Source organism: Pagrus major, chromosome 18 (genome assembly GCF_040436345.1).
Source record: "Pagrus major chromosome 18, Pma_NU_1.0".
Lineage (NCBI taxonomy): Eukaryota > Metazoa > Chordata > Actinopteri > Spariformes > Sparidae > Pagrus > Pagrus major.
This window is the reverse complement of record NC_133232.1, coordinates 30,845,383-30,857,163: the sequence shown is the minus strand read 5'-3', so window position 1 is coordinate 30,857,163 and position 11,781 is coordinate 30,845,383. Positions and strand designations below refer to the sequence as shown.

Below are 11,781 nucleotides of genomic sequence, written 5' to 3'. Positions count from 1 at the left end.
CTGAGCTCCCCCCACCAGGATGTCCTAATGGTTGCGTCCAGTGAAGTGGACCGCAATCAATGAACGTTACAAACGGAGAAATAATTAAATAATCAGATAAATAGGTTTTTTAAAAAATGAATATATTACTGATGATTGTAGTCATAAACACATTTGAGGTGTTTGGAGAGAAGTAGGGCGTATTATGGTCGCTAACGTTACATCTCAAAGGTCTTTTATCGTTACGTTAGATAAAAAAAAATGTTAAAAAAAAAGAAAGAAAATACTGGGAATAATTTTTTTTTATCGGATTATATTTTATCTTGTATTTATAATATGTAGTGTAAATTAATTTTATATCTTAAAAAATAATAAAATTGGGAAACGCCCATTCCAGTCCTCGGTCGTACGGCGACCAATCAGATGAAGGCAGTGAATTTAAAAAGGAGCCGCGAGCCCCAACAAACAGATTTCAGATCATAACACTTCCTGGAGCTAAAGCGAGCAGCGGCGTTTACCACAGCTGACTGAGGCAACACAGGTAACACACGTATATCACAGTGACTGTCGCGTTTCTCAGTAATTTAGGCTAATAGTGCTAACTAAGTAGGTTTAAACTAACGCTCACGAAGACGTGACACGGCTACAGTGACGTTAACGGTATACACCAAAAGCTAATTAGCTAGCTAACATGACCCGGTTAGCTTAACTTAAAGCTAACGTCACGTCAGGCGTTTTTTGGGGGGTTTCATTTTACTTTAGCTTGAACTAATTAAAACAACTCGGATGACGCTAGCTAGCTGGTTCAAAGTTAACAAACGTCTTCCCGACATACGTGACGTTTTCAAAAGTAACACAGGTTTGTTTTTGTCACGTTTCTTTAACTCGATGATGATAAACAACAGGCTGACTAACTTCTGCTGAAAGTGCAGGAAGACGAGCTGTAGCTGGTCCGCAGAGGACCAGTTTCAGCGTTAATGGCTACTGCTGTAAGTGCTGTAGTGCTGCCAGACTGGCTTTTAGCTGCAGTGCATTTTACTGTGTTTCAATGTTCAGATGCTGAAGGACAGGCTGGCCATCAGCCTTAGTGGCTGTCAGCACTTGTTTTGATTTCACATGACCTGGTCCACTGGACCCAGATCAAGAATAAACTTTCACTCTGTATTTGAGGATTGCAACTGAGGCTTATTTTAATGTTTTTAACCTTCTTAATAGATGTCCTTTTTTAAAATAAAATGTTAGAAAAAGTGAAAATGCCCACCCGTGTCCCAGAGACCAAAGTCTTTCATCCAGTACAAATCCAAAGTTATCCACTCCACTATCACAAGATGAAAAAGGGATTACATAGAGGGAGAGTATTGCAGTTTTTTTGTTCACTTCATTTTCTGCAGATGATTACTTAAACCATGAGTGTCCCATGATTGTGTACACAATGTCCCAAGCCTGTGCAAAATACCAGGGCCCTGTGACTGACCAATCTAAAATAAATGCATCTGCTACCCCTGTTAACGTAATGTGTGGCAGTAGCTAATATCAGACTGTGTTTTCAGATACAATGGCCAACATAATCTTTGCAGAGCGAGAAAATGCTCGCCTTCATCCACCTACTCTGAAGATGCGACAGCGGCTTCAGTCTGCTCCAGGTATGAAAATGCCAACGCTATTCTCCGATGTTTTTCTTCTTGGTCTGTGTGGTAATATGCATTAACTTGTTCTTCTTTCCCCACCAGAGAAACTTCTGAAATCTCCTATGACTGCCAAAACTTTTAACACTCCTCTGCCATCTGGTCGTAAGGCTTTTGGTACCGTTAACAAAAAAGTCGCGACCCCAGACGTCGGTGCACAAGAGAAGAAACTCCTAAAGCCACAGGTTTGAATAAACCTTAATTGAATCTGAAACTAATATCAGGCTGTATTGAGATCTAGTTGATTCATGCCTCACACTATACATGTACTGATGTAACCTTTGTTCCCCACAGGAAACCAAAGTCAAGCTTGCTCCTCAGACCAAAGTGGAGGAATATCCAGAAATTGAGAAGTTCATCCCTTATGACCCACTAGGTAACTATGATATCAGCTGTATGATCATATTTCATGTGCAGGATTTGGAGGTAAAATGTTGCTTAGTCAGAAATGACGTTTTCTGTGTAAATCCCACTGCAGCATCACATCAGCTTTGAACTTCCTTTGAGTCCATTGATGGTTTATTTCCTCAGGGCTGAGCCCATTGAGGCTCATCTGAGTGTGCTACATAGGAGAGATATGTTAATAACTCAACATGTATAAGCCTCATTCACCTATGATGTCTCCCCCCCCCCCCCCACAATGTCTGAAAAACAAATGATTTTGGTATATTTTCTTCCAGAATTTCAGAAATACAGCGTTCCTGAAGATTTGATTCCTCTCAGTGGCTTTGCTCTGCCTGGACTGGCCTCTTTCCAACAAGTTCCACATCTGTTTGAAGATGACCTGGAAACGTTGGACCCACTCCCAAATCTGTCGCCTGTAAAGATGCCAAAACGTACGGGTATGTTATGAACACTGTATTAAGTATCAGACTGTGTTTAATACAATAAAGCACAGAGGAGGGTAACGGTGTCTAGAACTTCCTGTCAGGACATCTTCTGTTTAATTTCTGGAAATATAAATGGAAAAGTTTTTGGATGAATTAATCAGATGGAGTTGTATGTTTTGGTCATCTGATGCGAATGACGGCCAGATTTACAAGCAAAAACAACATGCAGCCCTCTGTAAGCAGTGACAAATGTCTGGCAGCTGTAGCCACTAAGTGTGGGGCACAGATTCATAACTACGAGTATCATTAACCACAGGTGTCATTAACCTGCTGTATCATTAACTCTTCTGTATTACCTCTTCCAGATTATTGCTCAGAGCTGGACGCCTTTCTTCAAACCATTGATGAACTGACTATTGAACTTCCTCCAGAGTCTGTTACTGACTGAATTTTAATGTGCGTTTTTTTGTTATGACTGTTTTTACTGAAATAAAGTTGTTTTATCTTTTACTGTTATTTTTATCTGTCAGCTTGCATTTAGCAGGGATTTGTGTGTGTATATACATTTATATTTTCTGCAACGTAATCCATCCTGCTACACTTCAGAGGGAAACTGCACTTTTACTCCACTACATTTATTTGACAACGTTACTAGTTGCTCTGCATGTTAAGCTTAATAATGCAAATGTAACATGGTTGTAGACTAAATTAATCAACTCGCATGTTTTTGTTTTTTTAACCCTGTTCATGACTGAGGAAAACCAAAACGATCCAGTTCTCTGTGGCGCCAACAATAAAACCACTTGAACACTGGGGGGCAGGAAAGTCGTCTGCTGCTACTTCAAGATAGGATTTTATTGAGCCCTGACTGGATATTCACAAGCTACCCAGTACGGATAGACCGGTTACAAAGGCCAATACTGAGCATTTTGAACAATAGTATCAGTGGGTTTTTTTTGTGTGCTATTGCCAATAAATGTTTTTTTTTTTTTTTTTTTTAAATGCAATACTTTGGCTCTAATACGGCATCTCTTCTGTCTGTAGCCCCCACAACACTATCTGATTGGTTATATGTCAAAGACAAAAAAGAATAGGACAGCACTCCTAATAAACTGTTTAATATTGCCTCATGGACATTTCGGGCAAGACGCCCTTCTTCGGCGTGTTGTGGCAAATTCAGAATTTGAAGAAGGGCATCTTGCCCGAAATGTCCATGAGGCAGTATTAGTTTAATGGGAGTGCTGTCCTTGATTTCTCTTTTTTGCACTCAGCACCCTGCATGCAAGTCGAGCGCGTTGTGCTTCATTATGCGTCAAAGGTAAACAACCTAGCGACACTGAATAATCTGGAAATGCAAACTGAAGCGTATAGGGAAGTATAGAGAAGCAGAAAATGGAAATACTGAAGTTCTTCAAAATTGTACTTATGCACAGCACTATTTCATGTATGTATGTCGGTTCTGAATATTGATTATCGGCCCCCTTGATTACTAATAATCAGTATCGGCTCTGAAAAAACATCAGTCGATCCAAACTACCCAGCAGATCAGCAGTGAAAACAAGCCCCACCTTTACCATCTTCAGGTGACACACATTAATACACCACCACTGATAATGTAGCCCTCATTATTCTGCGTAATCAGTACTTTTCCTTTTGGTATTACATTTTTATGTCGACACATGAAGTAATACTTGTTGTACTGCAGTATTTCTACCCTGATATCTGAGCACTTCTCCCTCAGGCTGTGGGAGACATCAGGAAAGAAGTGTTACTTCCTGCTTTTGAAGTCCATCAGTGGTCACATGTGAGGGATTCTCGTCATTGCCTGAGATTAGAGTGAACTTTGTCTCATTTCCTCTTGTAAAGGGAAAGGAAGAGTCTCCACTTGTGTCTGTAGCTCAGTTGTTCGGAGTAAACCCTGAAAATAACAACTCATGTCCTGTCAGTCTGCCTTTAAACAGGGAGTGAAGCAGTTAACAGCCGACACGGTGGGAGAGTCATTGTGCGCCTGATGCGTGAGTCGGTGCGCGCTTTGGACACCGGACAGGTGAGTAACATCGGCGTGGCAGCAGTCGGATAAAACAAACATTAATTGTTAGTATTTCTGCGCTGAGGGGTTGAACAGAGCTGATTTCAACATGCTGTCAAAATGAGGAACTTGCTCTGTTTGCACTTAAATTGAATGTTTACGCATTGCTGAGATGTTTCCAGACGTGTATATGAATTACAAATACACTTTTCCCTCCCGTGACACAGGGAATGAGTCCAGAGGAGTGGAGGGAAACCGTCCCCGGTTCATAATCTGACACTGGTGTCTGCTGGGTGGTGTCTAAATAAAGGGAAGTAGCTGAGCAGCATGTATGAGAGCAGATCGGATGATGCTGGATCCGAACCAGCTGTCAGCGATACCGACGCCCACGGCAGCAGGACGTCCAGACAGGCCACCGTTGTGGAGCGACTCTCCAGATATGGCATGCAGGTCATGCCCACTGCTTTCCAGCGTAGGTCGCGGCTGCAGAGGCAGCTGGAGGTCAGTGACAGCTCCGGGCTCCAGAGAGAGGCTCCGGAGAGGGGCTCCTTCACACCTGCTATGCGTAAAAAATACCTGAAAGAGCTGCTGTTGAGCGACCCGTCGCACAGCAGCTTCAGCAGCGTGCTGTCCGCGCACACGCACAGCGTGTCCTCGGAGCAGGACGCGGGCTGGGCGCTGTACCCCATGGAGCACGCCTGGATGCTGTCAGCAGTGGAGGGGAGCTATGAAACCCTGCTGGAGTTCATCTCCGCGGACCCGAACCTGCTGACCAGGAAGGATTTCATCAGCGGGTACTCGGTGCTGCACTGGCTGGCCAAGAGGGGACAGGACGAGACTCTGCTCAAAGTTCTGCGCTACGCGGAAAGTGCGGGGATCCCCGTGAATGTGAACGTGCGGGGCAGCGGCGGGCTCACCCCGCTGCACGTCGCCAGCATGCACCGGCAGTACATGGTCATCAAGCTGCTGGTCGGAGCTTTCGGCGCCAACGTCGATGCCATGGACTATAACGGGAGGCGACCGTGGCAGTATCTGGAGGGAGACGCCCCGCTGGAGATGAAGGAGCTGCTGGGGACGTGGGACGACGAGCACAGCCGCGGGTGTGCGCAAAATGTCAACAGAAACGCAAACAACAACAGCGCGGTGGCCGTGAGCGCACCCGACGAGGTGGATGGAGCAGAGACAGGTGAAGCGAGCGCCTTTGACCGGACTAAGAGGGCCGGCAGCTGGAGGTTCAGGTCTTTAAGGAAGCTGCTGCGTCTCGGACACAAAAGCTGAGAGAAGCCTTCAGATATGAGAAGTAAATCCGTGTTTGAGTGTGAGGAGTCACTGCAAAAGCCTCTCACCAGGGCAGCTTTTGTTTTCCAGTTTTATTTTCCACATCAAGTTCAAGTTTTATTCCAGAGCAGCAGCCCACTTGGCTCTTTTTAAAGGAAAAGTTCACCCAAAAATGAAACTTCAGTCATTATCCAGTCATGTATCCTGACAAACAAGCTCTCCAGAGATGTTTTCCTTCACCAGACTTTCCATCAGCAGGAGGGTGAGTGGATCATGACTGGATTTTCATGTGTGGGTGAACTTCAAGACAGAAAGTGATTTCTTGTAAATTCTTGAAAACATGTTAATTTATACTGGAAACAGTATTTGCAGATTTTGTTTTACTTAAAGGGGCACTATAGAAAGTCTGAAAGTTATTTACAATATCGATAAGGAAATATATACAAACTATTTATTATTTCTGTAACTCTATAAACAAGCTGTTCTCAGAGGAAAATAAGTCCACAGAACAAAAAGTAAAAGTACAGCAGTCTGAAGCTGTGTTGTCCTCTAAGATCAGTTTGTCTGTTCAGTTTATTCAGTCATGGCAACGAAGACAAAGTTTGATTATTTAGTTTGTTTAAGCACAAAAAAATCATGCAATCATCGTGCCCCTTTAAATTAGGTTTTAAAGATTTAATTAAAGGCAGAAATCATTCAAAAAGATGGGGATTCACTGATAATCAAAGGGATGAGGTGAACATATTTGCCTTACTTATGAAATACTTGACACTTTCACTTCTTCAAGCCTCTAAAATCCTCAAGAGAAGGGAAACTGTTGGTGACTCATGTCCACGTGCACTGAGGCCTGTACGAGGGGTCACCAGGGTCATGCAGTCGTCCTGTTGAAGTAAATTAAAGTACTGGCACTTCAAGTAAATCCTTTATTTTACATCACCTTTACTGTAATAATAAACAGGTATGCATGACCTATTTGTAAACATTTCTTGCTGCTGACCCGGTTCTTGTGTCAGCAGCCCAGATGTTAGCATCGCTGACACTGCAAAGTGAGAATGTTTCTACTTTGTGTGTAAATCATTGTTTCAAGTATGATTGTTTTATGACCTGTGATCTTTTAGATGTAAAATGTCCTCGTCATCATTGTATCCTGGGTCATTTGTGTAAAATGTTGTCGTAGTTTTCATATAATATAGAGAAATAGCCTAAATGTGTTTTCTGTGGTCGCAGTGACCTTGACGTTTCACCACCAACGTCTAATGAGGTCGTCCTCGAGTCCAAGCGGATATTTGTGCCAAATTTGAATAAATTCCCTCAAGGCGTTCTTGAGATTTTGCATTGACGAGAATGAGACGGGACAACCTGAAACATTTGTCCAGCTCACAGATTTATCGCCTACCAGGATGAACGAGATGAAGATTAAAAGTCATTATCAAAAGGGATAAAAACAGAACAAATCTTTGCCTTCCTTGTAAAATATTTCACCTCCTCAGTTATTTAAAACAGCTCATAACTGAGGCTATAACTTGTAATGAAGAGTCACCAAGTTCACACTGCTACGTTTTAAAGGGTCTCAGGGGCCACAACATTGCAACACCAAGATTATCCATCCAGTAATTGTCCTTTAGAGAGCACTGAATGAAAAGTATCGGCACTTCAGTCTTTTACATGAACTTTCTCTGGACCTCACTGTGATAAGAACATCTGTATAATGACCCTTCTGTAAACATTTCTTGCCGCTGACCCACTTCTGCTTGTGTCAACATCTGAAATGTTAGTCATTGCTGACACGGCAAACTTTTCCAAGGTTTTGCACTTTTGAGTCAATATTTCATCGTTTGTCTCACTGCTGGCTTCTTGAATAGCTCCGCTGTGTCTGGCACAGGCAGCGAAACCAAACTCAAATCCTTGAAAACTAGAAATAACCACAATCTTTCATGAAGTGTTTGCCGTGTGGTCAAGAGATGGAAACCCCCCTTCAGAGCTGAGTCAGCGGTCCCCCCCCCCCTTCAGAAAACACGCCGCCTGTAAATGGATATCGCTCGGCTATACTTTGTGGGGAAATAAAAATGCCACAGCTTCACTTCAAGTTTGATCACAGATCTTTTATTGTCAAACATGAGCATAACCAGAGTATCTGTACAAAACGACTGCTGCTCCAGATAACATGGCTCCCTCCCCGCGGTCAGGCCCAGCAGCTGGACGTCCTGGCAGATGTTGGGATGGAGGGACGCTGGGATCCGCAGATCCTCGCGTTTACAGGCCGAGCTTGGTCCTCCTCCAGTGTCTCCTCTTGGAGTTGTACCTGAAAGTAAAACGTGTCGGGAGAGAACATTTAATTTTTATGATCACAAATCAAACTAAAAAATAATAAACATTGAGTGGAAAATGCATCGAGAATCCTGTTGCTTTGATTTTGGACACCAACAACGTTGCCTTGTCCCAGTGAAATACATTTCAAAGATATTTCTGCTACCCTCTTATTACGCGGGTAAATACTTTTATCTATGGGCAGCTTGTTCTCAAATTACTTCAGTGACAAAGGGATAAATGTCAGAGTCATTGAGGAATCCATCTGTTGCTACTGGGGTCTGAATTGGGGCTACAATCATTTACTTTTTCATTTAATATGTTGATGGTCTATAAAATTTCAAAGTGGTAAAAAAATCCCAAGATGACATCCTCACTTCTCTTTTAGTTTTCCGTCATCGTAATAAACGTTTACATTTAAGAAGCTGGAATCGCTGTCATGATTATACATTTTCATAGTAGTTGGTGATTAATTTAATAGCCAGCAACTAATTGATTAATCGCTGCAGCTCTAGTCTGAAAATTGATTTTCAGGCCCCAGCTTGTTTTCGCCTGGTCCTGTATTAGTGGTTTTGTGTCCTTTGTCTCGTCATTCAAATGAGTAGTCAAATTAAAATGGCAGGTTCAAGGGTTCAGTTGGAAATATGTAAATTCTGATAATGCTCTGATTTTACAAGCCACAAACTGACCTATCACTGAAGTCACTGCAATAATTGGACTCTGGTGAATGTAAAAATGTTTAGAAATCTTCTTGTAAATCCCTCTGATGAAACAGTTACAGCCATAATCCTTTTTCCACTGGCTCCAACTCATCGACAGTAACTGGAATCGTTCCAGGTCAGTCATTTCAGAAATGACCAATACCAGGCAAATCCTCCGGGAAAGCAATGTAGCAGGCAGATCAGTATTTTGGACAAACAGTGCAATGTTCAGCTGCAGAGCCTCCTCGTCACCAGCACGGTGAGCAGGAGAAAGAGCTCCGCAGCAGAAAGATGCTCTCAGCAGGGTTAATGACAGCACTCTACTGCAATGAAGTGCTGCAATTGCAGACCTGCTTTACATGACGTGATGGAGTTCCTGCTTCTGCCCTGCATTAGTCAGCCAGTCATGCAACCCTGCACTTAACGATAACATAGAAAACTAAGACAGCTCGACAATGAAACGCACCGCTGAAGTGCAATTTAAAAGACATTAAACTCTCGAAGATTTAACCATCCTCTACACCTTTCAGGACGTTTTTTTTTTATATTTGCCTATTCAAATTAAGATGGCCACCATAGGTTTTGTATATACACTCACATTACTGCCAGTATGTTTCATCTGCCCAGTAGCCCTGCAATAAATCCTACACTAAGTTTTCTACTTGCTGGTCATTTTTAGAGGCTGCGGGTTGTGGCACTGTTGAATTATAATGCATTATATCATAGTACTTCTAATATTTAGTCTACTCGTTGACAGAACACGTCAGTATGATGCAGCCACCACAAACTAAAGCCTCCAAAAGTGACCACAACTGAATCAGAACATTACAACCTTCACGAAGGTGAGGATTTATTGCAGGACTGTTTCATTAGCAACACTAGTTTTAGTTTAGACTTACACCTGAGTGGACAACTCGGGTGAATAAATAAGCACTTACTGCAGTTTGAAGTGGCAGGACTTGTAAAGATAAAAATGTAATATAAAAACACAGCCAAACAATGATGTATAATGATCTGGTGCAGTCGTGTCTGATGAGCAAACACAGGGAAGGTTTCTTTATAAAACACATCCTGCAACACCAAATGTAATGGCTGGGTCTGATTTATAACCGCCAACCTTCTTGTTGATGGACGGCAGCTCTACTATGTAAACTTGTTGTGGTGCACGTTTTAATCGCTTCAGCTTGTGCACTTGAGCTCCTCAAGTCCTGGACCCAGTATTTAAAGCTGGAACTCTGCATGTTCACTACTCAAAATGAGTTAGGGATATGGGTGCACAAAGTTGATATGTCACAGTGTATCCCCAACTCATTTAGAGTAGTGTACTAGCACATGCACCTTAAATCAGTAAGCACCATGTTTTATTTAACACTGTATAAACGCTGCTTCCATTAAAACATCCTGAAAGCTTGTGGTTGGCAGCTACAGCCTTTTCAACTTCAGAGAAACACTTTCACACTAATCAATACGGTCCGTCTTATAAATTATCAAAGGGAGAGCAGAACTTTTTGACGATGATGATGTCACCAACTTTAAACTGGTTGAAAAGAGGGTGAACAATCTTATATCACCACATCATCCACATGGTAACCCTGCGTAATGCTGACTAGGACTAGTAGTGCAAAGCTAGCTAGCATCTGAGTGTCAACAGAAGCACATTGCAAAGACTCTGACTTTATCCAGCTCCACATGTATAGCCAGCATGCTTTCTGCACACAGCAGCCTCATCCTTTAATAGTGCACAGTACAGTAAGTCCACACACTACACACTGACCTGATCTTGTTGCCAGTTTTCATCCTGATCCACTGAGGAATGGGCCTGTTCTGCTTCTGCTTCTTGGCGAGGAAGCGCTTGATCCTGAAAGTCTTGTGGGACGACTGGAAACAACAAAAAAAAAGCACCACGTCAACACACATTTATATCCAACGCTGCGTCCGCGTCGTCAAAAGAGTCTGATTTAAGCTTTTTACACAGTTAAAGTGAGTCAGCTAGCTGTTAGCATCCACGTAGGAAGTTGATGCTAACATGCGCAGCGCCACAGAGTAGTTACCGGCTAGCATCGATTAGCAGCTTTTTATCTGCTCATATTCCCTCTTTTTACACAACATCCACATCTGTGAGGCACAGCTGACATGTTTACTAATCACTCCGTGTATCGGAGCTGGTTTACACGGGCTACACACGCGGATGTTTAAAGATTTCGTATTTACCATTTTGTCCACAGTCCTTTCCCCACTATGGCGGTGGTCGAAGAGAAAGAAGGAAGTGACGTCGCTGTTTTATCCAATGAGCGTCCGCCGAACAGCGACGTCACGCGGAGGGTTGAGGTAACACTGATCTCAGTTTCTTAGGGGGAAAATACACATTATGATGTACTGTGGAGTATTTATACACATTTCTGAGGTATGTGTACTTTATTTGAGTATTTTTTACTTGATGCTACTTTATACTGAGAGGGAAAAGTTTTGCTGTTACTCTACTAGTTACTTTTCATATATTTTATACTATTTAAAGGTTAAATTCACCCGAAAAGTAAAGTTCAGCCCAACAAAGGGTTAAAATAGTGTCTAATCAAACACATTTTTGGGATCTTGAGGCTTTCGGAGACTTGGATTACACTGTTGGAGCTGTATGATGCTGATGATCCCCATCTACTTCAGTTGTTTAGGAGAATGATGCAACTCTGTTTTGATGTTAAGCTCCAGAAATATAAACACAACTGAATTTCACTCAGCCTGGATATTGACTGAATTTTCATATTTGTGCGAACCGATCCTCAAGTCCCCTTCTGACTCCTTTTCCCCGATGATAACTGAAAAACTCAAATGAATCTTCTGTAGGGCCACAAAAGCCCAAGATTTACTATGTGTCAATAAGTTTTGGTAAATTGTATTAACTGCAGATTAGTTAGGGAATATGTACCACTTAAGTACAAAACCAGCTACAGCGGGGTCTGTATCATGAGGTATTT

The 11,781-nt window shown here is 42.4% G+C and overlaps 3 protein-coding genes and 1 non-coding gene across 6 annotated transcripts; 2 read left to right on the top strand and 2 right to left on the bottom strand.

Annotated features, from left to right (window-relative positions):
* Positions 1-444: 444 nt before the first annotated feature.
* Positions 445-3,010, top strand: pttg1 (PTTG1 regulator of sister chromatid separation, securin). Of its 2 annotated transcripts, none has more exons than XM_073486758.1 (6): positions 445-520; positions 1,530-1,622; positions 1,710-1,849; positions 1,959-2,040; positions 2,345-2,500; positions 2,860-3,010. In XM_073486758.1, exons 2-6 carry the CDS (start codon positions 1,535-1,537, stop codon positions 2,940-2,942), a joined length of 549 nt encoding a protein of 182 aa, XP_073342859.1. In that variant the 5' UTR covers positions 445-520; positions 1,530-1,534; the 3' UTR covers positions 2,943-3,010. The 2 variants fall into 2 exon arrangements, with proteins under 2 accessions (XP_073342859.1, XP_073342858.1); XM_073486757.1 differs by having other exon boundaries at positions 2,345-2,506.
* Positions 3,011-4,244: 1,234 nt separating this feature from the next.
* sowahd (sosondowah ankyrin repeat domain family d) lies at positions 4,245-8,191 on the top strand. The gene is made up of 2 exons (XM_073486756.1): positions 4,245-4,541; positions 4,751-8,191. Exon 2 carries the CDS (start codon positions 4,851-4,853, stop codon positions 5,799-5,801), a length of 951 nt encoding a protein of 316 aa, XP_073342857.1. The 5' UTR covers positions 4,245-4,541; positions 4,751-4,850; the 3' UTR covers positions 5,802-8,191.
* Positions 7,883-11,108, bottom strand: rpl39 (ribosomal protein L39). Of its 2 annotated transcripts, none has more exons than XM_073486761.1 (3): positions 11,021-11,108; positions 10,584-10,687; positions 7,883-8,103 (listed from the first exon to the last, which is right to left on the bottom strand). In XM_073486761.1, exons 1-3 carry the CDS (start codon positions 11,021-11,023, stop codon positions 8,055-8,057), a joined length of 156 nt encoding a protein of 51 aa, XP_073342862.1. In that variant the 5' UTR covers positions 11,024-11,108; the 3' UTR covers positions 7,883-8,054. The 2 variants fall into 2 exon arrangements, with proteins under 2 accessions (XP_073342862.1, XP_073342860.1); XM_073486759.1 differs by having other exon boundaries at positions 10,861-11,040.
* On the bottom strand, positions 9,033-9,166 carry LOC141013875 (small nucleolar RNA SNORA69). Its single transcript, XR_012180462.1, has one exon. It is a non-coding gene; the product is annotated as a small nucleolar RNA SNORA69 (small nucleolar RNA).
* Positions 11,109-11,781: the final 673 nt, after the last annotated feature.